The sequence below is a fragment of the Sus scrofa genome, chromosome 5, assembly GCF_054392235.1.
Source record: "Sus scrofa isolate SSC_HxYL_T2T_F1_AM1 chromosome 5, Sscrofa_HxYL_maternal_Yorkshire_Landrace_v2.0, whole genome shotgun sequence".
Classification (NCBI taxonomy): Eukaryota; Metazoa; Chordata; class Mammalia; order Artiodactyla; family Suidae; genus Sus; species Sus scrofa.
The window spans coordinates 73,717,695-73,744,017 of record NC_139387.1 but is presented as its reverse complement, the minus strand read 5'-3'; the positions used below and the strand labels follow the sequence as shown (position 1 = coordinate 73,744,017).

The 26,323-nt window shown below is 53.1% G+C and overlaps 1 protein-coding gene and 1 long non-coding RNA gene across 5 annotated transcripts in view; one reads left to right on the top strand and one right to left on the bottom strand.

The window, feature by feature from the left end:
• The window catches only part of PRMT8 (protein arginine methyltransferase 8), a 177,044-nt gene that overhangs the window by 82,382 nt on the left and 68,339 nt on the right, over nt 1-26,323 (top strand). For 2 of the 4 annotated variants that reach the window (XR_014845483.1, XM_003481700.5), the window contains exon 1: nt 5,383-5,852. The exons of the other annotated variants lie outside the window; for them this stretch is intronic. Coding sequence is in view for 1 of the 2 variants with exons in the window: in XM_003481700.5 (XP_003481748.2) it covers nt 5,778-5,852 (75 nt within the window). In the remaining variant the exon portion in view is untranslated. Of the gene's footprint in view, nt 1-5,382; nt 5,853-26,323 lie in introns of those variants that run through there. 4 annotated transcript variants of the gene reach the window in all.
• On the bottom strand, nt 1,161-6,967 carry LOC146403446 (uncharacterized). The gene is made up of 4 exons (XR_014845486.1): nt 6,882-6,967; nt 5,326-5,549; nt 4,069-4,234; nt 1,161-1,786 (listed from the first exon to the last, which is right to left on the bottom strand). It is a non-coding gene; the product is annotated as an uncharacterized LOC146403446 (long non-coding RNA).

The following is a 26,323-nucleotide window of genomic DNA, read 5'->3' as shown; positions in this document are numbered from 1 at the left end:
GATGTCTCATCAGGGCAGGGCTGTGTCTTTCCATCTTTTATTTTATTTTTTTTTCATTTTTAAAGTTTTACTCAAGTATAGTTGATTTACAAGGTTGTGATGATTTCTGCTGTATCACAAGGTGATTCAGTTATACATATACACACATCTATTCTCTTTCAGATTCTTTTCCCATATAATAGATTATTACAGAATACTGAGTAGAGCTCCCTGTGCTATACAGCAGGTCCTTGTGGGCCAGTCATTCCATATACCTTAGTGTGCCTATGCCAATCCCAAGCCCCCATTCCATCCCTCCCCCTACCTATCCCCTTTGGTAACCATAAGATTATTTCAAATTCTGTGAGTCCATACCTGTTTTGCAAATAAGTTCTTTTGTATCATTTTTTATTATATTCCACATATGTGATATCATATGATATGTGTCAGTATAATAATCTCTAGGTCCATCCATGTTGCTGCAAATGGCATTACTTCATTCTTTTTTATGGTGGAGTAATATTCCATCATATATATGTACCACAGCTTTATCCACTTGTCTGTCAATGGACATTTAGGTTGCTTCCATGTCTTGGCTATTGTAAACAGTGCTGAAACGAACACGTGCATGTATCTTTCCAAATTATGGTTTTCTCCATGTCTTTCCATCTTTTAGTCCAGCATGCCTAGCACAGGGCTTTGCTTACAGTAGTTGCTACATAAGGGCTAATGGAAGAAAAAGTTGAGTTATTGCACCAGACAGACTGAATTGATTTCTACCTGGCTTTGAGGGACTCAGGAGAGATTGTCCAGAAAATAAGTGAGGCTTTATGAAAGATTTGAAAGGGAGAAAAGGGGGATAAAACTCCCAACTTCCACGAAGAAAAAAAGGCTGATTTCTGTTTTGAGAGCATTTTAGAATATTTTAGTATCTTTAAAGGCTCTGCTACCATATCTTCTCCCTTCTCCAAAGAAGTTTGGGTTCCATCTTAGGCCATTGAAACAATGTCTGGATTTCTTTTAAGTCCTTCTCATTCTGAGAGAAAGGTTGGTAACAATAGTCTAGTATTCCATTTTTTTTAGTGGCATAAAACACCAAGGATTAAGCTATGAATGCAGAACTACTGAGAAAATGTCTCCCAAGTATAGTCAGAATAAATAAAAAAAAAACAAGTATCATATCCAGCACAAAACCACAATGGATTGATTTAATCAGACATTATCAGAACAAGGAAGAAAAAACATTCTGGTTTTAATGGCAAAAAAAAAAAAAAAAAAAGGAAGAAACTCAAATTACTCTGCAGGCGTTGGCGGCACTCTGGCAATTTGTTGGAACACAGTATAATAATTCGGCCTTGAGTTCGGGAGAATTAGGACTGTAAAGGTTTTGGGGCAGGAAAACCTCCCAGGTGTGGGGTTGTCTGGAGGCTCAGTCAGCTACCTGGCTGCTGCAGCCTTGGCTTGGCTCCTGTCTGGCCCCGAAGCCTTGAAGAATGCTGCTGGGTTAGCTGCCGAGAGGAGGTGATGGATAATGGCTGTGGCCTGATTCCTGAGAAGCCACGGATTCACTGCAGTGTGGTTTGTCTATATGTGAGCCTGGCCACGTGTGAGGTTCCCCCAGGAGGAGGAGGGGGAAGCCACATGGTATGTCTTAGGTGTCTCCTTTTAGTGCAGCAACCACATTTGAACAAGCTAGGCTCTGGGCTTTCCCAGACAGTATGGTCTGCAGGTCAGAGCCACTGCACCCTGATCAGGGCACTGGGTCTCGAGCTGGTTGCTCCTGAAGCTGGGCCACCACCCTGGAGGGCTGCAAGGAGACAGACAGTTAAGGGGTTGCAGTAAGAGGGTGAGACTTCAGAGGCCTTGCTCAACCTTCCAGGGTTTGCGGGTCTGCTGCAATAGCTATGCCAAATAACCAGTGCAGCTGAACCCTTCTAGTGATAGGAAACTCTCTGTGGCATCTCATGAAGCTGGAAAACTTTCCCAATGATCATCCTCCCCGAGCCTCGTTCCAATCTCTGCAAGCCACTCAATCAACAGCACGACTTCACTCAAGAACTGCCTGGCTCTTGAGAACCTCTGTGCTGGGCCTTTCTATAACATGGGGGTTCTTGTGGTTTGGGGGAGCCTTCCCTGTAATGTAGGGACCTGTCTCTGCGGGTCTTTTCATCTCCTCCAAATACCCCATTACCCTCGACCATGACTGACCGTTCGCATCATCCAGGGACTTGAAAAAAAAAAAATCCAGATGCATATGCTCTGGGGGTGGAACCAAAGCACTGGTATTTCAGGAACTCCCTAGATGATTCTCAACAAGGTCCTTGGAACCTGGTTAACTTCTTGATCCCAGATTTACATGCTGATTCAACCCTTGGGCAGCTCTCTGTGATTTTGTGTCAACTGTGAATGACATGGGGAGAGTAACAGTATCGGCCCCAAGGAGTTGTTGAAAGACTTCATGAGGACACGCCATGTGTCTAGGAGAGTCTCCATGTAAAAAGGGCTCTACCCAGTTTCACTCCCAGCCTAAGACAGGGCCGAGGGAATGTTAACACAAAGTCCATGCTCTTACCATGAGCCAGGCATTGCTCTAAGCATTTTACATGTGCTAGTCACTACATTTTGTTGCACTGAAGATCTAGTGAAAGAAAAATGACATAAGCCAAATGTATCCTCGGGACCTCTTTACCCTGTAGGTCTTATTGTCCAGATCACTTTAAGTCGCATCAGTCCCTATACCTCTTGTCATCTCAGATGCCTTCCTGCCTCCCACCAGAGTCCTTTCTGAAGCTCTCCACAAAAGATCTACATATTTCAAAGCATCCATGGTGACTAAGACCTGCCCAGTGGTCATTTCAGGATCTTTTGTTGCCTATTGGTAAGCCCAGTGCCTATTCATGAGCTAGATACATAAGTGCTCCCAGTAAGTTCTTTGTGGAAAGACTAATTAAACCCTGGAAAAGACTATGCTGACATACTTACACAAAAGAGATGGAGAAAGAATGAATTCCTGTGAACAGCAGGGATGGTGAGAAAATGGTACCACAAAAGGCCTACTATGTGCTAGGCACTTTTTAATGCATCCTGCATTTTCATGACTCTGGGAGATGAGTGTTTGGGTAATTTTTTGCTGTGTAGCAAATTACCCCAAAACTTAGTCTCTGAAAGTAACAATTATTTTGCGTGTGCATTTGAAATGAGGTGGCAGCGTAGAAAGGGCCACTCCTCTGCGCTCCAAGATGGCTTCACAGAGGACAGAAGTATCTACTTTCAAAGACAGCCCAGCCACGTCTTCCAGCCACTATGGAACCACCTTGGTGGCCTAGGCAACTCGGGCATAGCCCCAGGATGGGCTGGAATAGAAAACCCTTTGCCATGAGAATACAGCTCTCCATCTCAGCCTCCCCACCCACCGTTTCAAGGGGAGCCGTGCTTGGGGAGAAGCCAAGCCAAGCAAAAGATTTCAACAGAGAACAGAGGAAACACACCCACTGAGGTTCTCATAGCAACATAATCACGCACAGGCAGCAGCCTATTTCGGTGGGAACTTGTCTGAGCTTCCCTCCTCCCCGGTTAGTCACAGAATGGATGCTGCACAGGCAGCAGCGGGGTGGGGGGGGAGAAGAGCACCGGGCTGAAAGCCAAGGGGGCTGGGGCGCTGCTCTCAGATGCCCGTCAGCCACCTGAAGAATCACAGACACACATCCTCGCTCCGATCATAGGGTCCTTCTCCGTAGAACAAGAGGATAGGACTAAAGAACTGTGAAGACCCTTTCTGATTTTCGTTGACTGTACCGAGCCTCTTTGGCAGGAGATCAGCTGTCTCAGGATCTTTCATCTCTGAGAAAGATGCTCAGAGAAAATGGGGTTCAAGAGGGTAAAAGTCATTCCTTAGATCCAGTTCATTTACCTCCTATGGACTTCACTCATTGGCAGGATGTGAAAGGGAAGGAGAATGACCAGGTGTTGCCAAAGACTGCTCACTCACCAGCCACACCGATCTAGGTCTATGGTCCGAGAAAGGAAAAGGTTAAGGAGGTTAAGGTCATTCATTTAAATGTACTCTTTACACACACGCTCACCCATTACCTCAAGCCTCTTGTCTGCCCTCCATCCTCTCCTCTACCTCCTCCAGTTATTGCAGCGAATCTTCTCTTTGCCCTCGGACCAGGTGATGGAAGCATCTTTAGATCCTGGCCCATTTCTTCAATGGACTCTGGGGTTAGGTGAGGACAGTCAGGCTCACACCTCCTAGCTGTCAAAGGTGACGTTAAAAAAAAATAGGGCATGCTTGCAGGACTGATCCCCCCTATGTAAGCACAGGGATGAGGGGAGACTGCACTCAAGGAGCACCCTGCAGGGTCTCTGCCCTTGCCTGTGAACTGAAAGCTTGCTAGTGCAGCTGTCTTTGAAGGAGTTGGCCTGAGCGGCCTATTGTAATGGGAGACACAGCGGGCTCCCCCCACAACCCTGTTTTATTTCCCACTCGCCTGACAGATGGCCAGTAAGACAGAAAGAGAAGCTCTCAAAGTGAAGATAGGAATGCATTGTATAAAAATTCACACCCCCTGCTGCCGCCCAAACTCCCTTAAAAAAGGATCAAGAGAATCCTAATGGGTACGTGACATCCTCCTTCTCTCCCATAAAAGGGACTTCAAAATCTGGTGATGCTGGGGGAGGGGTGAGGAGGGAATAGAGAGAGATGTGTGGGCAGGGGGCTGCCAGGGAAGACGTGGTCAGGGGGAGCCCGGCGCCGGCTCACCCTCTGACTTTCTCCCCCCCTCCCCTTTCCCAAGTCACCTCTGGCTGAACCTTCGCCCCACCCTCTCAGCCTGGGATGGGCTTGGCGCTCCAAGCCCTTGATCGGGAGAGTGGGAGAGAGGAGAGATAATGATGCCACACTTAGCCCTAGAGTTGAAGGAGTTAAGGACCCTCCCTCATCCAGACATCCACCCCTTGGCTTTCCAAACCCCAAACGCCGCCGCCGAGGAAGGATCCAGGAATTGGCAGCTGGGCCGGAGAGGTGGGGGCGGGGCGGGGTGGGGGCGAGGTAACTGTGGCCCAGCCTGGCCCAGAGCCTGTCCTCTGTGGGAGGACGCACACTGGGTCTGAGGACCTTCTAGAGCTCCGGTGCCTGCCTTCTCCGAGCCTCCCGCGTGGCCCGGCCGCGTCCGCGCAGCCCTCGCCCCCCGCAAGTTGTCTAGGGCGCTCGGGGGTGGAGGCGGCCGAGACCCCCCCCCCGCCCCGCACCGAGCCCGGGCGAGGGGGCGGCCCAGGGCGCGGGGGCCCTCGGTCTGCGCCCAGCCGCCGCCCGCTCGGCCCAACCTCCTCCCCGCCCCCACTCACCGGCTCAGCCCCCGGGAGGGACGCGCAGGAAGCGTGTTGCTTCGCCCGCGGATCGGCAGAAGTTGAGAGGAGTTGCCGGCTGCCTCGGCCCGCCGGACTTTGCGAGCAGCCGGCGAGGAGCCGCCGCCGCCGCGGAGCCTTCGGGGCTGCCTCCCTCGTGCCTGGCCCGCAGCGCGGGCGGAGAGGGGCGGGGAGGGGGTCGCGGGCACGAGAGCAACTCGAAACTGGTGGAAGGGATCCGAAGCAGATGAGAAAGGAGGAAAATAAAACAAAGTGGAGACGGCAGGAAAGACTCTACCGAGGTTGATGGTACCGGCTGACGCTCCAACAGAGGGGCTGGGTTGGGCTTTTTTTTTTTTTTTTTTCCTCCCGTTCTCGCTTTCTCTCTTTTAAAGCTACACCAGCTCTCTCTTTTCTACTATCTCTGTATCACCAAACCCTTGCTGGCTCTTATGGGCATGAAACACTCCTCCCGCTGCCTGCTCCTAAGGAGGAAAATGGCGGAGAACGCTGCCGAGAACACCGAGGTAAGGAGGCGAGAGGCCGGGCTCCGCGACCCCGCAGCCCGCCGGACCCCCGCGCTGCGCCGCCGCCGCCGCCGCCGCTCGGCACCCGGTGCCAAACTTTCCCAGCTCCATCCCGCTTGCTTCTGCCGGCCGTGTGCGTGTGTGCGTGTGTGTGTGTGTGTGTGTGTGTGTGTGTGTGTTGGGTGGGTGGGGGGAAGACGGTGCCTGTCTCAGGCCCCCCTCCCTCTTGAAAATGCAAAAGAGTCGCTCTTACCCCAGCTCCCTCTCCTGTCGCCCGCTGCTCGCTCCCCAACCCCCACCCCCAAGTCCCAAACCCCGGACAGCCGCGCTCCCCTGCCCTTTCCTCTGGGCTCTGTTGGGGCTCCAGAGTGCCGGTTTGTGCCGGGCTGGGATGGTGATCCAGGGGCCAGGTCTGCTCCCTGCAGTGCCTTGACCGTCTCCGGCCGCTGCCCTGGTTTTACCCTTCAAGCTCGAGTCAGTCCCCGAGCTCTCGGTCCTCGCCGCACCGTGGAGAGCTCGCGGGGGCCTGATCGGGCCGAGGGTGGGACTTGGGCACCACCAACAGACCCTTCTGCCCAGATCCGGGCTAGAGAGAGGTCTGCAGTCCAGGTCTGCGAGCCGCCTCGGGGGCGCTTACTCCGGGGAGGCAGCTGGGGCCGCGGCCACCTTCAGAACCAGGGACAGCGCCCGCGCCTGCCGCAGCCAAGCCCGCGCGGGCGGTGGAGGCGGCGCGCCGCGCGCTGCGGCGGGAAAGGGGGTCTGCAGCCGCTCGTCCGGCAGCAGTTTCCAGGAGGTAGATCTAGCTCCGCAGATTGCGCTCTTCCCGCCCGCCTCCAGCAGCCCAGTAGCTGCCCTTTCTCTACTCTCGAGTTGGCTCGGAGCCCCAGAGCCCCGCTGGGGTTTCTGTCCCAAGAAGGGAAGCTGTGTTCCCTGGCTTCACTCTGACCCTGCTGGCTTCACAACTGGATTAGCCCGTAGGCTCTGGGTACCTGTAGTCACGAAGGGGATCCGCGTGGGCAGCCCCCTTACCTTCGTGGAGGAACGGTGCGCCGAGGTGGGGGCGGAGTGGGGCATGTGTGTGAAGATCATCCCTTACTCGGTGGCAGGAAAAAGACAGAGAGCAAACTCCAGGCTCTATTAATAGCCGGGTGTCTGGTGGGGCTGCCGTACATTTCACATATGGTTACCCATATGCAGCGTGGGGCGGCGATGGAGGTGTGGAGCGGGGATTGTCCCTCTGTCTTGCCGAATGCAAAAAGGGACAGAGACCCTTCCCAATCTTTTCCCTTCGGGGTCTTAACTGCAACTAACCCCTACCCCACCGCGTAGACAGCAAAGCTTTTAAAATCCCCATTCTCTGAGAAACTAAAAGCAGCACGCATCCGGCAACGGTCGCTTTGGAAACAAACACGCTCTGGGGGGAAACAGTGGGGCGTTCGGGAGCTAATGCCCGTCTCCTTGAGTTAGGGCAAAGCCAGCACGCGTGCGGTCCCGAGCCACTTTCTCTTCCCCACCCCCACAGGCGAGCAGGCATTCAGAATAATGTGTAGTGCAAGGCACCCAGCCTCGCAGCTGAGAGCTAGCCTTACCGATCCCCTCGCCCTCCTCCCTCCGATCGCCCACCAGCAGAAGGGGTTTCTAAAAATAGCTCAGAGTCAAGTCTGCACTTCTAATCCGTTGGACCAGCGGGGACGTAGCAATCCCTGCAGCCATGTGGCTGGAGCGCTGGAAGCAAGGAAACAGCTTCTCCCTGCCCCCTCCACCCGCTCGGCTTCTAAAAAAAAAAAGTTTTCACGGGTCTCTAGCCTCCGCACTCCGGTTTCTGTGCGCGACATCCGGGTGCAGATCCCGGCCAGGTTCCGCAGTGTGCGCAGGGGCTGCGAGCTCCCCACCTCTGCCAGGGTTCAAGGCGTCCGGAGCAGGTTGAGCGACGCGCGCCAGGCTATTTTTACTTGCTTCCCCCGCAGCTCCACGCTCCCCCTTCTCGGCAGTTGCACATGCCAGCTCTGCTCAAGGCATCAATGAAAACAGCAGTAGAGGCGGCTGAGCTCCTGAAAGAAAAAAAAAAAACAACCACCACACTCGCACGCCTGGCACAAAGGGGGAGGGGCAGATCCAGCTGGGGCACCTGGGAGGGGAGTGAGTCTGGGGTTCAGTTATTTTCATCTTCCCCTGGGAAGCGGAGGAATTCAGACTTGGTCAAACGTGCCCAATGGAGGCATCCAGGCAGCGTGACAATCGCTTGGTTTTCTTCCAGGAACTGGCTGTTTTTGGAATGAGCCAGGGCTAGAGCAGTACTTTCAAAAGTGGGGTGTTGTGGATTTGCCTACATTTATGGTGAGAGTCAAGGATGCCTCTGTGGGGTGTGTGTGTGTGTGTGTGCACATGTGTGTGGTGGTAGTGCTCATTGTTCCTAAGTCAACACGTCTTTGTCAAACCCTGACTCTATAGCAGGAATGATTCGTTTCCTGAGATCCGAAGATGAAGCCACCAGACCCCTGCCCTCAAGGAACTCACAGTCTGGTGGACAGTAGTGCTGGGTAGCCCATAAAATTCTGTAGCACCTTTCCCTGCCTTGTGTCAGTGTGGTTTGCAAGTGCTTTATCTCATTTCATCCTCACAATAATCCTGGGAAATAAGCAAAGGTTAGCATGCATTTCTTAGCCCCATCTTACAGGTGAGGACACTGAGGCGGAGAGGCCCAGTAAGTTCTGAAAGTTACCAGGTCAGCTAGGACAGCCTTGGAGCACAGACTGCCCCCACTTCTGGCTCATTGCCCTTTGCCCTGCATTGCTACTTCTAAAAAGATGCCATATTGGGGACAGGCAAGGCTGGTGGGACAAGGGGATCTCTCACAAGGTAAAGGAAGTGAGGGGGATTCTAATGGTTAGTGGTTAGATGGGAAGGAGAGAGTGACTTAGTGTGAGCTGCACCTCCTTTGACAAGTGGAGTCTGCAGCTGGGACAAGGGTGGGGGAGCGTCCAGGGTACAGTCTGGGTGGGCTTGAGGGTTCTCTTAACTACTTGGACCTATTTCCTTTTGTGTTACTGAGCCATTCCCTTCTGATCTAGAGCAGGTATAGGATATAGGGAAGGGCTGGCTGGCCGGTGCAGGGCATACCTCTAAAACTAGTTTCTTTTCTCTGGCTCTCTTCCATGGGTATGATTCTCCTCTCCAGCTGAGAATGTCATCCCCCACCCATCCCACTTCTGCCAGCCTCCCACACCTGTCATCTGAAACCTGCAGAGGGCCCCATCAGAGTCTTCTCAGCCCACTGGCCTTGCCCAGGTGGTCACCCTCTCTCTGCCACCCCTAAAGCAGCAACTTTCTCAGCTGTTGTGCTCTTCTTGAATCGAGCTTCCTTATCACTGCTTGAGGATGGGCTTTCAGAACCATAAATCTGCTCATGTTCAGACATCGCTTTTAAAACTTCCCACATTGACCCATTGTCTTTAGGACACAGGATACAGCCCAGCTTTCTTAGCCTGGTGTCCCAGGCCCTTCAATACCTGCCCCATGCCGTTCTCTGCAAAGACTGACTTCGTACCTCACCGCCTTGGTGGAGATTGCTTCCTCCATCTGCCCTTTTCCCCTCCTTCTCTCTGGAGAATCAAAAGATTTTCCTCAATCTGCAAGACCCAACACAAAGGTCACTTTCTCTGGGCAGCCTTCCCAGATCTGCCATTTATTCTCCACCTCCACGGAGAGGGTTTTTTTCTCCTTCGTCGGTGTCCCTAACACCTGTCTCTCACGTTTCCTATCACAAGATGCTTGGCTTTTTATATGTCTTATTTCTCCAGTTGAAGAAGGAACTTTTCTTTTTCGTTATATCTTGTTCTTCACACTGTGCCTGACACAGAGTAAATACAAAGCTGTTAATAAATGTTGGCTGCATTGCTTCATGTGATCATGAACAAACTTGTGAGCCTTCTGTGTGTTAATCCCTCGTGGCTTTCTCAAAAGTGATCTTCCTGCCTCCTGCTCCTGGGCGACCTTAGGTTAGTGTGAACCTTGAAAATTCAAAATGAGTAGCGATTCTGGGAATTAAGGCACTGCAAAACTCAAAGCATGGGTACATTTTGGTCACCCGTGTACCTACTTAATGATCAGTAATTACCGACTCTTAGTATGGAGTGTTCATCTGAGTAGCAGATAAATGGATTAATCACAATACCCAGTTATGGACCTTGGGGAGATACTGGGCCCTTGGGAGCTGCTGCTTGCATGACTGGGTCCCAGTGAAAGCCTTATACATCATTTATGCTGTGGACTTCCTGAATGGGGTTTTAGCACCTCAAAGGAGAGCCCCCAGGGGTAAGAAAACAGTTTTTAGCAAAGATGTCATTTTGGAGACCACATTTTGAATGTTCTGCGGACTTACTGGACTGGGGAAAGAAAATAATTATGGGCTGGGAAAACTCTGCAGTAGAGGAGGTTACCATACCAATGGCCGTGCCCTGTGAGTTAACGGGAATTCTGATGCGGTGCCTGCTGCTGGTTTCAGCTAATAGATCCCTCTTGTCAGGACGTGGAGCTGAAGCGTGTGGTTCTAGAGCACACAGGTGAGGGGCTGAGGAGAAGAGGGCAAGAGGAGGCAGGACCTCCACTTCTTTGGAGTGTGCATCGTGTCTCTCTTTCTGATGGGCGTGGAGCTCGGGAACCAGACTGCCTGGCTTTACCCTGAACTCAGTAGAGGTGTTGTTATGATGGACAAGCTGCCTAACCTTTCTGGGCCTCATAAAGCTGTCGTGTTGGTTAAATGAATCCTCTCCTGTGAAGGGTTTAGAGCACCGTGGGCTCCGGAAGCCTGCATGGCTGTCGCCCTGCCAGCTTTTAGGAGTCTTGCAAACCAGGTACACACTCCTCCAGCTGCAATGCTTCCCACACTGTGGACTGCAGTCCATTTCTCCTCCCTCAACAAACACGGAGTTCAGTCCGTAAGTGAGAGCTTGGTAGGATTAAGAAAATACCCACATTTTTCCCCTGGGAGATTTGGCTTTTTGGAGACTCAGCAGTTGGCTTTTGGCTGTCAAAGAGGGTGAAACACAACACTCCCGTGTCTGATTCGGAACCGGGTTTCATTTCCTCCTCTGTGCTAACTGCGATGTGAAGTGATTATCACATCCCAGTGTGGAGCATGCAGAAATCTGTGAAAACAGTACCCACACCTTGGAGTGTACTGTGCCAGCAGGGAAAAAATGGGCAGCACGGCGTTATGCGAACTGCCAAGGTAACTGGAAGCGGGGATCGTGTTGTTGGGTGACAAGCAGGCGTTGTTGTAGGGTTGTGCGTGAGGACTTGGCCAGAGGAAGGAAGAAACAGCACATGGAGGAAGCCCCTCACTCCACCCCCCCACCCCCCGGGAAGTGCCACCCTGTCTGCGCTTCTGGCCCTGAGCACGCTTATTGCACCTGGGCCACAGTGGGCCCATCGCTTGCTCCTTACAAAGCTGCAGAGAAGACAACTTCTCTAAACTCCTTGTGCATCTCAGGAGTCAGGAAGTTCTTCCTCTGGCCTGAACACCACCTCTTCTATTGCAACTGGACTCACCTTTGTTTTTGTTATTCTAAAAGGAGATAAAAACTCTGATTTCCTGTGTGTTCGGGGCTATGCGAGGGCTGTCACACTCCCTTGACTCGTCTGTTCCGAGTGACCCGAACGCCTTCAATTCTGGGAATTAACCTTCTCATAGGACCTGCCGGAGGAAGCGTGTTTGAGAAGATTCACCCCTTCAGCGGTACCCAGCCCACTGGACATTGCACGCATCTGGTGGCTGTTCTGCTTCACGTGTTGTTAGAGCTCCTTGAGGCATCACAGCTTCCCCCAGATTTGTCATGGGTGACCCATAAGTAAAGATCTGTTTTTATTTATTTTTTGTTTTTTATTTTTTGTCTCTTTGCCTTTTTTAGGACTGCACCTGCGGCATATGGAGGTTCCCAGGCTAGGGTTCTAATCGGAGCTGTAGCCACCGGCCTACGCCAGAGCCACAGCAACACAGGATCTGAGCCGTGTCTGCAACCTACACCACAGCTCACAGCAATGCAGGATCCTTAACCCACTGAGAAAGGCCAGGGATTGAACCCAAAACCTCATGGTTCCTAGTTGGATTCGTTAACCACTGAGCCACGACAGGACTTCCTGTTTTTATTTTTTTAAGGCTGTGCCTGTGGCATGTGGAAGTTCCTAGGCTAGGGGTTGAATTGTAGTCCCAGCTGCCAGCCTCCTCTACAGCCATGGCAACGCTGGATCCGAGGTGCATCTGTGACCTATGCTGCAGCTTGCAGCCATGCCGGATCCTTAACCCACTGAGCGAGGTCAGGGATCAAACTCGAATCCTCACAGAGACTATGTCGGATTTTTAACCTGCTGAGCCACAATAGGAACTCCAAGATCTCTTTTTAAAATGTAACTTTCTAAGAGCAAACAGCTTGTTGTATACATTTCATAAAGTTGTGGGATCTTAGAGCCAGATAAGAACTCAAATAATTTAAATGAAGGGATGGGATAACTTTCCCAAGATCAGAATTCTTCAGGTTGGTGTAGAGACTATGTTTACTCCTAGGTCAATGCCATTTCTACCTCCTTTAGCTTCTGCTTGATTGTTTTTACACTTGATGCTCATTTTCTAGTATATCCTGATATGTTATCTGAAAAACCAGCATTTCCCTACGTAAGCTCTAGGAATTGTGCCGAACAAGATCTAGCTCCTTTTCCTAAGACACTTAAACTGCTTTGGCATATGTCATCTTGTTGAATGTGTGCCACCTGCATTCCACACATATGTTAACATCATGTCCGCCATACATTACGTGGTGAGTTACATGTTATGCCCACAGTACAGGCGAAGAAACCAAAGCGCAGAAAGTTCATGACTGGCCCAAGATCCCGCAGCTAGTAAGTGCTGCTGCAACCCATGCTCTGATTGTCTTGCCACTGAGACCTGTGCTTTGTTCAGTCTCCAGTTGTCAGTTGCCTGGATTGTGAAGGCAGCGGAAGGACCAGAGTAGAAACTTCAAATACAAAGAAAGAATGGAGAAATGAATGAGAGAAGCAAAGACCGGTGGGTTGGGAAGAAACGGAGGAAAAGACACCAGCCCTGCCTTTCCTCTTCTGCACTCGCAGTCCTCGCTGCTACGCCCGGTGGGTGGCAGGCACCCGGTGGGACTCCTGATGAGAACCGTCCTCACCCCTCAATGTCGCTACGCCCAGAGTTCTGGCCATCGTGTTAAACCTGGACTCTCATCCAGCTTCTTTCTTGGGATGAAATGAAGAGCAGAGACTTCAGGACGGCAACTTTGAATTTTAAATTCATCTTTGTAGTTTCATCACTTGTAGTTTTGTTTGTTTTCCAGGGCTGTTGCACCGGTGGCTTAAACATCAGAAATGTATTTTTTCACTGTCCTAGAGGCCAGGCATCTGAAATCCAGGGGTCAATTGCGGGGGCGGGGGGTGGTTCCTGCTGGATATTCTTAGGAGTACTCTGTTCCCTGCCTCTTTCCTCGCTTCTGGTGGGTGTCTGCTGTGCTCTGGCTGTAGACACAGCCCTGCCCTCTCTGCCTCCGTCGTCACATGGTCTCCTCCTCTGCACGTGTGTCTGTATCGCTTCTTACAAGGACACCAGTCATATTGCATCAGAGCCCACTCTCTCCAGTATGGCCTCATCTTCACTTGATTTCATCGGCAAAGATCTTGTCTACAGATGAGATCGTAGTCACAGGTTACAGGGATTAGGGCTTCGAGACATCTTTGGTTGGGGGGGAACTTGATTGAACCCATAACATCATCTAACAGGGCGCCCACGCATGGCAGATCCGAGCAGAGAGTGGCTGGCTGGCTGATGACAGTGGATCCACAAGTGGGGCTCTGACCAGTTGCAAAGTCAACAAAGGTGGTCTCGGTCCTGCTGTTCACCTCACCTGCTGGCTCCCCAGCACCTTGGTCAGGCCCCCTTTCCTTTTGCAGCAGCCAGCTTATGGCAAGAGCTGCCGTGTTACTGTCCATATTCGTGTTGGGCGCAGTGTTAAGCCGTTGGTATGAATTGCCTTGTTTCCTCTACACATCGCAAAGGCAACTCCTTTTCTGCCCGTTTTTTTTTCCTTTGTCTTTTGTCTTTTTAGGGCCACACCCACAGCATATGGAGGTTCCCAGGCTAGGGGTCTAATCGGAGCTGCAGCTGCTAGCTATACCACAGCCACTGCAAAACCAGATCCGAGCCATGTCTGTGACCTACACTGCAGCTAACGGCAATGCCGGATCCTTAACCCACTGAGCAAGGCCAGGGATCAAACCCGCAACCTCATGGTTCCTAATCAGATTGTTTCTGCTGCGCCACCTCCTGCCCATTTTGTAGTTGAAGAAACAGAAGCCCGCAGTGACTGGTTATCTTGACCAAGATTCTAGAGCCAGTAAGTAGCAGAGCTGGGGTGCTCCAGAGCTGGGGCACTGGGCTGCTGACTGGGGCCTCTCTCCCCTCTTTGATCCATATCCCCAGCACGAAGCTGGTCCTCACTTTTGCTCCACACCAGCTCCCACCCGGAAGGTTGGGAGGGACTGATACCGTGTGTGGGTGGGAGAGGGCCGACGGCTGGCTGGAGCCCGTCAGCCTGTAACTGGCTCCTGGTATTCAGTCCCCTCGTTCTCCCAGGGGATTTCTTTTGCCAGAGAAATTATTGTAGGGGTAGCATTTCGAGCCCATTCCTAGCTTCTGTGAAGGGCTATTCTGGAAGACTGGCTGGGTCAGCACTTTCTTCCAAACAAGCCACATGGCTCAACTGGCTTCTGGGCCTGAGGCCGTTTTGTGCAGAGGTTCAGGACCCAGGCCCCGGGGGCTCCTGCCTGGATGCAGACCTCAGCTGGACCATGTCCTGGCATGCACAGGTCACATGTCACCTGTATCCACTTTCAGCGTCTGGAATATACTGCCAGCACTTCCTGCCACAGAGCCATTTAACACAGATTCAACAAGTGTCTTCATGTGAAGCCTGCTCTGGCCCATGGCACAGGCTCAGAATGAGCCGTGATTTGTAACCTGGGCTTTTCCAGTGGTGTCTCAAAGGGGTGGGGGCCGCTCAGATGAATAAGTGGCCTCCAGTGGTGATCTTCTGGAATCGCTAAATCAATCCTCAAGACAGACAGGGTCCCCCAGGCCCTGAGGGCTGACCCGCCCCACTCCACAGGCACACTCAGCGCTCGGGTCTGGGGCCCCAGTGTTCGCCATGTCCATGGAGCCCCTGCAGATGGAGAGAAGAGGAGGGCAGGAGGGCCCCACGGCAGGCCTTCTCTGGGCCCCTCCCAAGCCCTGTTGCTGGGACAAGAGCCCCTCTTACGGGTCAATGACTGGATCGATGCCCTCCAGGTTCCCACTGAGGGAAGCAGGGCCTGGCGGAAGGGGTGGGAGGCCAGAGACCTGGCCCAGGCTCCCGCTGCCCAGTGGGTGTTTGGTCACCACGTTAAACACCCTGTCCTCTTGGCAAAGAATCCAGTAAAGCATATGCACTGCAGGTGAGACCTGGCCTGCGGGGGTGCAGCTAAGACCAAACCAGGAGATAAAGGGAACAGCTGTTAGCAAACTCCTCAACCAGGGCCCCCCTCTGCAGCTCTGTTGTGAAGGATCATCTCTAATGAGCTGAAGAGAAGGAACGTGGTGGCCTTTCAAGGTTGGGGCTGCCTCAGTGAAAGGCTGCAACTCCCACAGATGCCTTAAATCCACGGGCTGCTTCTCTCCCTGACGGGCAGCTGTGACAGCTTTCCTAAGAAGGCACAAGCAGAGAATCCCGCGCAAGTGACCGCAGCCCATCCCCAGTGGAGAGAAGGCCCTAATTAAGGAACGTGCATTCGTTCAACTTTTGCCTTCAGGTACCTGGCGGGGCACTGATGAATATTTATTGAATGAATAAAGGGAATAAATGTGCATGCGCACGCACGCCACACCAGCTGCATTTGTCAGAAAGCCTCTCGACTCTCTCCGGAATGCAAGCTGCGGCCCCAGGGGTGCAGTAGGGGAGGCCTTTGGAGTCAGAGCTGAGTTTGAGTCTCATCTTCCTCCAGTGGGATCCAAACCCATTTTTACAATCCACGAGGATTAAATGTGATCACAGGATAAGACAGAAAAGAGAAAGCTTGACAAATGCTTCTCCTCTTCCCCTCCTGTTGCAACAGGCGCATTTATTAGCCCGGCTTTGCTTTTGTATTTAGGGGAAAATTTACAATTGGAAGTGGGAAGAGTCTGTTCTGATGTCTGCGCCTGAAGGTATGAAGGACCTTGTCCAGGCTGCAGGGTGGCAAGTGTGATTGTGTGTGTGGGTGTGGGTCTGTCATGCAGAAGCGTCTGCTCACGCACTTATATACTTGTCACACCTGGTTGGCAGTTCATAACAGGTAACACAGTGAGGCACACTTTACACTTTAGCTGCCAGCCTGGAGCTCTGGGGTCAGACATCTCAGCGTGGGTGGAGTGTGTGTTGTTCGTGGGGAATCTTCTAGAGACGGGTCTGAGTGTCAGGGTCAGGGAGGTTAGCAGCCCTGGCTCGGCAGCTGGTGTGCATCCTTGGTTGCAGAATGCGGCTGCGGTTGTCCTCAGGCTGGGTGCTGGGTGGCCTTCCTCCCCAGCCCATCTCACGTCCTCTTTCCACTTTGTTACCAGCGAGTGTGCTGAGGACTCCCAGACCTGGCCCCTGATCTTGGACCCTCTGTCCTGCTGCCCACAAGACACCTCCTCTCAGGTGCCTCAGAGGGACCTCAGACTCATCAGGGCCCTCTGGGATAACCCCCTTCCCACCCTGCTGCCCCCCTCCTGCTGGTCCCCATCTCGCCAAGTGTGAAGTCACTAAAGGCACAAGCCCCGACTCCTCTTTCCTGGCTCCACGTCAATTCTGGTGATCCTGCGTCTCATGGGTTTACCCTTTGCCCTGAATTCGTCTTTTCATTTGGGGGGCCACTTTTGGCCCCTGTCACTTGCCTGGATCTCTGCATCCCCCACACAGCCCCACCGGCTTTGGTCTGTCCTCACGGCAGCATGAACGCACCTTCTGAAGTAGTCATCTGCTCTTCTTGCCTCTCTAGATGCCTTCAGTGGCCTTTCCATTATCATCCGAGAAGAACCCACCTCCTCGCCATGGCTTAGGCTGTTCTGCTCGGTCAGCCCCTGAGGGTGAAATCCTTCCCCTCTGTTCCAGCTGCACTCACCTGCTCCCCACCCTCCATCACCTCCTCCTCTTCCTTCAGGTCTTGGCTTAGGTGTTGCCTCTTCCAGGAAGCCTTCCCTGACTCCACCCCCTCATCTAAGTCAGGCTTAGCCCTCCCTGCCACGTGATCCTATAGTGCCCGTGTATCCTCTGTCACGGCCCCATCACTCTGTACTTACTAGCTGATGTCCTCATCATCGATAAGTCCCCCCTAAACTCCACCTGTGCCGCTCACCATCGTATCCCAGCACCTGGCACAGTGCCTGGTACCTCTTGGAGGTTTTCAACCTTTTGTTCTGTGAATGATCCCTGTGACATGTCCCTTTCCTGCACGGAAAGTGGTGTGTGGATGCTAGCGTTTAAATCACTACGTATTGCTCCCTTACTTCGAACTCTTGAGACTATCAGCCACATGGGGTCCTGCTAAAAGAGGAAACCTCTGAGGTCCTAGCCATCATCCCCCAACCCAGAGCAAGGCTGAGGGTCAGCTGCCCCAGATAGATGTTGACCGCCAAGGGACAAAGGCAGAGAGAAGGTTTAGAGCCAGTGTAAATGGGGTAAGAGGAGATTTTCAGATAAACAGGGGGATAAGTTTAATACCCTTCTGAACAGGCAAGACTTAAGTCTCAGCAAGAGCAGGGAGCCAGGGGTGGGGTGGTCAGGGCTCTGCCTGGGCCGTGGGGAAGCCCTGCACTTCTGCAGTAGGAAGAGGATGCAGAGTGTCCGTGGAGGCTCCCCTGAAAAATCTCATTCAAGGCGGGGAAATCGGGGGCTTTGCATCAGCAATATATTTTTTTCCCACTTGGCCTGATGCTTCAGCATCGGCTGATGGGAGCAAGAGACCCTGGGGGTGGGGGATGATGTCCTGAGGCACTGGCTCCCAGCTACAGGCTTGAGGGCCCCTAGGCTCCTGCTCGGGGCGGGCACTCTGCAGGGGGATGCGATGCCTGGCCCAGTCTGGGACTGTCATTCACGCTTCTATTTATAAAGTAAAAATATTCCATATTCCAGGAGGTAAAGAAAACCAAACCAGCGGCTTGAGTTGCCAGTACATCAGGGCCCTGGGACTCCGTCCACAGGGCCAGCTCTGGTGGCTTTTCTTGGAGGCGTCCCTGGAGCTCGGCCACGCCTGTGCCCACCTCCCTTTCTTTTTCCAGCTCTGCTGGGCTCCATCCTGAGCATGAAGGGGGCTCTGCCTCCACCTCTCAGATTACTTGCTCTGGTTCCTCGGGCCTCCGCAGATACCAGGTAGCATAGGGAGAGTGGAGAACCACAGGGCCGAATCCGGGGCCCTGACTCTGTTGCCATCTGCCCTCTGACTCTCAGTCACCCATGTGAAAAATGCCTGAGTTGGTCCTTATCCATCCCACCTCAACTCGATGGAGACCAGGTGCGTGAGGACCCTTGGGAAGGGGGAGGTTCTGAGCAAGCCTCAAGCCTTGCCCTGATTCCCCTGCTGTCTCAGGTGCCTCTCTGAGCAGCCTTCTGCCTGTTGCCCTGACTGAGTTGTCAGTGGGGATGGAGACAGCTCATCGCCATCCTCCACTTGGCTCCCCTTTCCAGACATGCCCACGTGTGCTAAATTCGTGCTACTGAACAGGCGAGATGCTGTCCCCTCTAGGTGGCAAATGGCACAGAAAGTGGAGGTTTGGGGAAAAGCAAAAAGGTGCCCTCAGCAGGGCTCGGTGGGGAGCTGACCTCTTCTAGGGTCCTGATCTGAACAAAGGACAGAAGAGGAGGCAGCTGGCAGGCAGGCGTTTACTGGGGAGAATGAACCTTCCTCTGGAAACTTCTGCCTCAGCTTCTGCCCTCCACCTGCTGGCTCAGTCTCCTCTGGTCTCCAGGTCTGGGCTTCTGAGCCATTGAGAGCAATGGCTCTTTCTTCCTCAGGCAGGAGAGACGCGAAGGGCCCACATTTCAGGTGTGGGCGGGGAGGTGGCCCCAACTTCTTGGCTCCAGGCTGTGCACGCCTGGATCTTGGAGAGAATCCAGTCTCCAGCAGCTGCTCCTTTAACCCCAGCCTGACCAGGCACTTGATGCATAGCCTGACTCAGAGTCACAGGTCTAGCCTGTTCCCAACAAATACGGGGTAGCAGAAAAGAAATGCAAGTTTGGGAGTTCCTGTCGTGGCTCAGCAGTTAACGTACCCGACTAGCATCCATGAGGATGTGGGTTTTATCCCTGGCCTCGCTCAGTGGGTTAAGGATCCGGCGTTGCTGTGAGCTGTGGTGAAGATCCCAGACGTGGCTCGGATCCCACGTTGCTGTGGCTGTGGCATAGGCTGGCGGCTACAGCTCCTATTAGACCCCTAGCCTGGGGCCCTAAAAAAAAAAAAAAAAGAAAAGAAAAGAAGGTTTGAGTTTCAAATCTGTTAGAGCCGTTCTTCTCTGTCTTCCCCAGTGTGTAGTGTGCACGCTGCTGGACCATTATTTCTAAAGTGGGGGACCTGGCTTATCTCCCAGGATCCAGGCTGGGCCAGGATGTTGTCTTCCTTGTACCACGGCTGGTGCCAGCAGCCGAGTGCCACACTGGGGACCTGGGGCAGGGGTGATGCTCCAGCCATCAATCACCCGCCTCAAACATCTTCTTGCCATCAGCCTTGGAGGCCCCCTTGTCACCCACTGCAGGGGTCTCTAACCTCACCCCCTCCGTTGATGACCTTGGACGTGGTTGGTGCCTGGTTTTCCCTGGCGCCCTCTCCTCTTGGGGCTCCTGCATCCTCCTCCCTCCCGCCTCTCCCACACCTCTGACTGTTTGCCCTGCAGAGCTCCCATGGATCCTTCTCCTTCCACCTGTTAGTGAGGCTGTCCTGGCTTCCTGTCCCTGGATGACCTCATCCTCTTCCACATCTTGTGACGTCCAGACCTTCACTTCTGGCTGGTTTCCCTTCGTCGGTGTTCGGCAGGCACTTCAAATCCAACATGATCCAAACTGAGCTCTCTCCATCCCTTTCCTCCAGCCTTGCTCCTCTGTGCCCGCCTGCATGCCTCTCTCCACAAGGGGTGCTGCCCTTCTCTCCTTCACTCAGACCAGAAGTCAGGAGTCGCACTAGGGGCCTCCCTTACCCTTGCCTCCCCGACCCCGATCCCTGATCATTTATAAGGGTCCTGCCAGACTTACCTTCTTCACACTGTGCTCTTCCAGCACCTTCTGCCGCTACTTCAGATCAGACCCTCATGATCTCTTGTCTGGACCACTGCCGCTGGCTGCCTCTGCCAGCCCGTGGTCTACACTGCTGCCAGCTTCCTGCACCCCAGAGGGCTTTGCTACATGCAGATTGAACGAATGCATGAGTTACAGGTAGAGATGCTTGCTCAAAGGAGCAAGGCAGGTGCTCGTTCTGCAGCTGGCGGGCCTTGTGAGTTGACCTCAGGGCTGTCCCTTCTCCATCTCAGCTGGCCTTGGAGATGCTCAGTTCTTAAAGGAGTTTAGGTGGAAGCTCATGGCAGTCAGGAGACTTGGGGCATAGTCCAGACTCTGCAGCTTGCTTACTATGGGAACGTCTTTTCTGAGGTGCCTTTGACCCTGAGAGCACTGCAAAGCCAGAATCAGGGAGCCTGAGATTCTCTGTTGTTTTGTGTTTACCAAGAGGCCTTATCCTTTGGGAGGAAGGACAAAGATTCTGACATAGAGCGAATCTGGAGAGGTGGCCAGATCCATAGAGAGGTGCCCTGGTGGTTCCAACATGAACATTGTTCACTCAGCCCAGCATGACCCAACCCTCCCAGAAACTGCTAACGTGGGCTTTCATTGTCCTCTTTCTTCCTCCGTTTTTGTTTTTTTTTTTGTTTTCTTTCTTTCTTTTTTTTTTTTTTTTTGGCCACACCTGTGGCATGCAGAAGTTCCCAGGTCAGGGATCAAACCCTTGCCACAGCACTGACAACACTGGATTCTTAACTCACTAGACCACAGGGATCTCCTCTTCCTCTCTCCTTCCCTCGTGACCTAATGGACTTGGTCTCTGGGGATCCACAAGCCTCTCTGCAGAGCTATGGTTTCTAACCGAAATAGATTAGGTGCCTGTTGAACAGGTAACTCCTATTCAAGTTTCCTTGTGTGTTGGTTTGAGTGGGGATTTTGTACTCTTGTAGAGGGGTTGGTTGGGTGACGTCTGGTGAGTCCTTTGGACCCTTGAGGCTGCTTGATCACACCTTACCTGAAGCAGGGGACAATGCTGGTGAAAAACTGAGGTGACCTTCAGCTTTCCAGCGCTCTCCCTGAACTTCCTGGTGCAGATTTTGGTGAACAAATTGTCCCTGGGTTGCTGTCTATACCATGTTCTCTTTCCATGGCAAACTCCTGGCCACAGCATCTACACCTCACCATGCCTGGATCTTTTTAGAAAGCCAGCCACTTGCCTCTTGCATGTCACTTTCCCCATCAGTGACAGGGACCTGCATGGCAGCCAGCATGTGACTAAAGTGAACATCACAAGTCCCTGGGGGGAGGAATTCCTGTTATGGCTCTTCAGTAACTAGTATCCATGAGGATGTGGGTTCCATCCCTGGCCTCGCTCAGTGGGTTAAGGATCCAACATTGCCATGAGTTGTGGTGTAGGTGGCAGACGTGGCTGGGGTCCCGTGTTGCTGTAGCTGTGGCATAGACTGGCAAGAATAGCTCCAATTTGACCCCTATCCTGGGAACTTCCACATGCCACAGGTGCAGCCCTAAAAAAATTAAATAAATAAAAGTCACTGGGGGGGGGGAAACAATGTTTAATAGCGGCTGTTTTAATCCAGTGCATTGCCCCAGGAGAACCTTTCCCTATAGTGTATTATTTTGCAATACTTCATTCAGTGCAATTTTAGGTAATGAATAATCTTTGTCATATCAGGTATGGCTTCAGTGATTTCCTCCAAGGAGCCTGGGGTGACTTAGTGCATCTTGGAATCCATTCCTGGGCCCCCAATCCTGAAGGATAAGGAGAAGCCAGGCAGAGGAAGGGGCAGGAGTGATAATAGCTGCCCTTTGGAGAAGGAAGCTCTGAGGGAGGTACACTGTCAAGGTTAAGGAGCTGGCTTCAGGGCCAAAGCTGGCCTCCCAGCCCTGACTGTCCCATATGTCAGGTTGCTGTGTTTATTTCCCAGTCTCTGCTCAACCCATCCTGTCTTTTCTGCTTCCTGCAAGGTGGTCTCTTGTTCCCCCCCCACAGAAAGCCAAAGAACTCAGTTTCCTCCGAGGTTCATGCCTGGTGGGCTCAGTGCCAGAGCCCTGGCTGGTCTGGAATGGGGACCCTCCAACTCCCCTTGCCAGGAATGCCAGGGAGCAGATCGGTGTTGGGGTGCAGCTGGCATGTCTGGTGCAGGATGTGGAGCTGCTCATGCAGGGCCCTAGAGCCTTTCCAAGTGCCCAGCTCTTTCACTGGAGATGGCCAGCCGAGCTGGATAAAGGGGTACTCCTGCCCGGGGGGAGGGGGTGCACATGAAATGATGGCTAAGTGAGCTGGAATCTCACATCTGTCCCTCCAATTTGCTTTCCATCCATCTCCACCCTGTGCTCTGCCCCAGAAGTTGAACTGCATTGACCTGAGCTCCCTTCCCCAGATCCTTCAGGCTGCTGCCTGGCTGAGGTCCACGGGTGGCGGCACCTATAGGAGCACCAGCCAATCCCGAGTGGGGAGTGATGTCAGAGCAGTTATCCCTCCAACTCCTTCCCTGCAGGGTCACTGTCCACTCCCCCACCCACCCTCCCCCGAACTGAAGCTGTCACATGACCTTGCACATGGCTCTCACCACCCGTGGGCTCCCGTGACTTCTCTCCTCTTGTGCCCTGACACCCAGAGACCGCTGTGGAGTCCTCTAACCAGTCCCTGGGCTCTGCCACTGGGACTTCCACTAAGCTGCTCTTACAAACAGAAATACCTGACGGCGTTGACCCAGCACTCCCTATGCCCCGAGCATCCTCCAAAGCGCTTTCAGTGGATAATCTCTTCTAATTCTGAATAGTCCTGTGAGTAGACACTATTGAGTCTACACATGAGGGAACCGAGACTCAGAAATGTTCAGGGAATTTCCCAGGGTCACGGAGCTGGGAGGTGGCAGATGCTGGTTCTGAAAAAGAGCAGTCCTCTCCCAGAGCCCAAGCTCCTACGGGTTACCAAGGCGATCCCTGGACCAGCCATATCTGCATCATCTGGGAATTTGCAGACCTACTGAGTCAGAGGCTCAGGATGTGGGGCCTGCAGCGCCCTCTCCAGGAGTGGGATGATCACTCATGTTTCAGAACCACTGCTCTGCACTGACCCTCACCCATGCCCTGGGTACCTCAGCCCCCATCACTCTCCTCCACTGAAGCTCTCTCAGTAGCCTTGAGCATGGCGTGGCTGGCCTGGTGAGGCTGGCTCCCTCCTCTGCCTGCTCTGGGAAACAGGCTGCCTTCAACATCTGGCAGTGCCCTTGCCTCTTTCTATTTTCTGTGTTTGGTGACGGTGACCAGCCAGAAGCCTGGGATCTCCTCAGGGCTGGCTTCACAGGGCTCTGTATCTACTTTTCCAGGCTTGTCTTTCACGGATCTTCTTTTTTCTGGGTCTCCGCTCCCCAGTTGTGAACACAGTGCTGACAAGTGGCAGGCAGACATGGGCCAGACCTCCCCATGGAGCTGTTTCCTCTGGCTTCGTGGTCCCTGCTCACCTGCTGGGATGTCAACACCTCCAGTCGCTCTGCAGGGGCACGCCACCTGCCTGGTCTCTGCGCCCGTGCCTGTTTGACCCATAGTCTCGAATCCTCTTTCTGTGGATGGGATCCAAGGCTAGAGAGGGAACAGGTTGATCAAGGATGCACAGCGGGTCGATGGCAAAGATGGAGCTGAAAAAAGCTCAGCCACTGTCCTGCTATGGGCCCCCTCCCGTTGCGTGGTCCTGGCTCTGGCCTGATGGTCACCGCACACCCCTGAACCTTCGCCAGCTGCCCAGTTAGAAACTTTCCTCTTCAAGATCTTTTTCCAGACCTGCGTGAAGGACTCATTTTTGTCAGCTTGTCAGAGATGGGGTCCAGGGTGGGCTGATTCATGAAAGGGACAGATGTTTGTGACCTGTGGGGGAAAATGACTGGGTGCTTAGGGGAGTCCAGAAGCTACCCTGTGGGGCGTGAAAGGGGTGCCTTTGACTTTGTCTGGGATGGGGCTGTCAGGACCCGCCTCCTGTCCCTCAGGGTCTCAGCCTGGGAGCAGCACCGCCCCTCACGAGTCTGACTGCCATTCTTCCAATTTCTAACTCCATGACCTCGAACCAGTGGCTTACTCTCTCCCAGCCTCACTTTCCTTATCTATGGAGAGAGGATCATCTAGTCTTTCTTTGAGAGATTGGGGAGAAGGTTCGATGAGTCAAGATGCACTTGGCATGGGGCCAGATGGCGGCTCCTGTTTGGTTGCGGTGGTGGGCACTGCCCGGAAGAGTAGGAGGCCGACCTGCTCTGGAAGAGTCCAGAAAAGCAGACCTTACCCAATTGCTGAGGTTAGGTCCACCGGGAGCTGAGACGATGTGTGTGCTCCAGTCACCTGGGAAGATGCTGGGGCTGGGCGTGGAGGCCCTGAGCTGTGATGTCGAGGACCTGGGGGAGGCCCCTCGGACCCCTTAAACCTCAGTCTCCTCTGTAGGGCGGTTTTTCCATCCATCCGTGCATTCGGCCGGTTGTTCCTTCAAGCATTTCCTGAGGACGCAGGATATGCCAGCCCCTGGCTGTGCAGGCTATGCGCCCTGGGGGTGCAAATGAGAGCAAGAAACAGCCTTGGCTTTGAGGGGCTTATGCTCTGGTGGTGGTGGTGGTGGTGGTGGTGGAGCTTGGACAGGATCTAGCCTCAGTCCTGTATCATAAAGACAGTGGGGTAGGGAGGCCAGGGAGCTGTTGGGGCAAAGGACAAGACTTGCACTTGAAAATGAGACCCCATCATTTACTAAAAGCTTCAACGCAGGAAGAAGAGAGGCAAAGGAGTGACCCCCGAAGACCACGTGCTCCAGTCCCTCCATTTCTTAGCCTTTCTTTGTGCATCAGAACCACAGGTTTCCTTTTTCGTGGTCCTTGTGGTTGCATAGGAGCCAGAATTCCAGGACCCTTGGGTGGGAAGGGAAGTCCTTTGACAACTACTAAGAGATCTAGGGACCCTCTGATTAGCTCACAGGCCATCCTTAGGAAGGAGCCTGGCAGAGCGCCGAGGGGCTGACATTCCTTTGAGATGTACTTTTAAGGGGCAGATTGCCCGATTCTTTCAGGAAGACCTTTGACTTGGCGGAGAAGGGGAGGCAAGTGGACTTGCTGTAGGGAACTGAGTCTGAGCCTCCTCGGAGACTTGCTAGAGAGCGCAAGTGTGGCTGTGGGTGAAGAGCTGGCAGCAGAGAGGGAAGGGCTGGCGATTCTAGGCAGAGAGGGACAGCAGGAGCCAAGGGAGCAGGCACAGTGCATTAGAGGGACACAGAGAGGGGGCAGTGGGACAGGAGCAGCATCTGAGGGGGGACTCTGGGAGAAGGCAGGGCTCGGATCACTGTGGGGAATGGGGGATGGTAAGCCCGCTAATGCTAATGGACTTTGTAAGGACCCTGGGAGCTTTGGTTGACACTTTGGCCTCATGGACAAAGACACCCCGCTTCCTGGCTCTGTAGTGCTAACCTCCTTCGAGAGAGATCTGGACAGCACAGGCTGCTCCTGTGGGGAGCATCTTAGAGACAGCATGTCAAGCGTGCACAGGTGGGGAGATGCCCCCTTCGCCTGTGCCCTGGGGGGTTCTCTGGGATGGAGCCACCTGATGCAGGATGAGGGCACGTTTCCAGGACTGTCACCCAGATGCACTCTCACTGGGCTTTCCAGCACTTTCCTTGGCCTGGGTCCCCCAGGCCCCTTGTTAAGGGAATCATTCCTTCCTTCCTTCATTTGTGCATTCATTCACACCTGCAACAAAGGTTTCTTGAACACCCACTCAGTGTCAGGCGTGGTTCTAGAGCCTGGTGCTGCCTGCCTGTATGGAGCTTTCATTTTAGAAGGCAGACAGACCTAAACAAGTATGTGGGCTTGTGTCAAGTACTGACAAGAGTTCTGGGAGTTCCCATTGTGGCCCAGTGGAAACGAATCTGACGACACAGGTTCAATCCTTGGCCTTGCTTAGTGGGTGAAAGGATCCAGCATTGCTGTGAGCTGTGGTGTGGGTCGCAGACACGGCTCAGATCCTGCGTTGCTGTGGCTCTGGCATAGGCTGGTGGCTACAGCTCCGATTGGACCCCTAGCCTGGGAACCTCCATATACCACAGGAGCCACCCTAAAAAGACAAAAAAAGAAAAAGAAAAAAGAGTTCTGAAGAAAA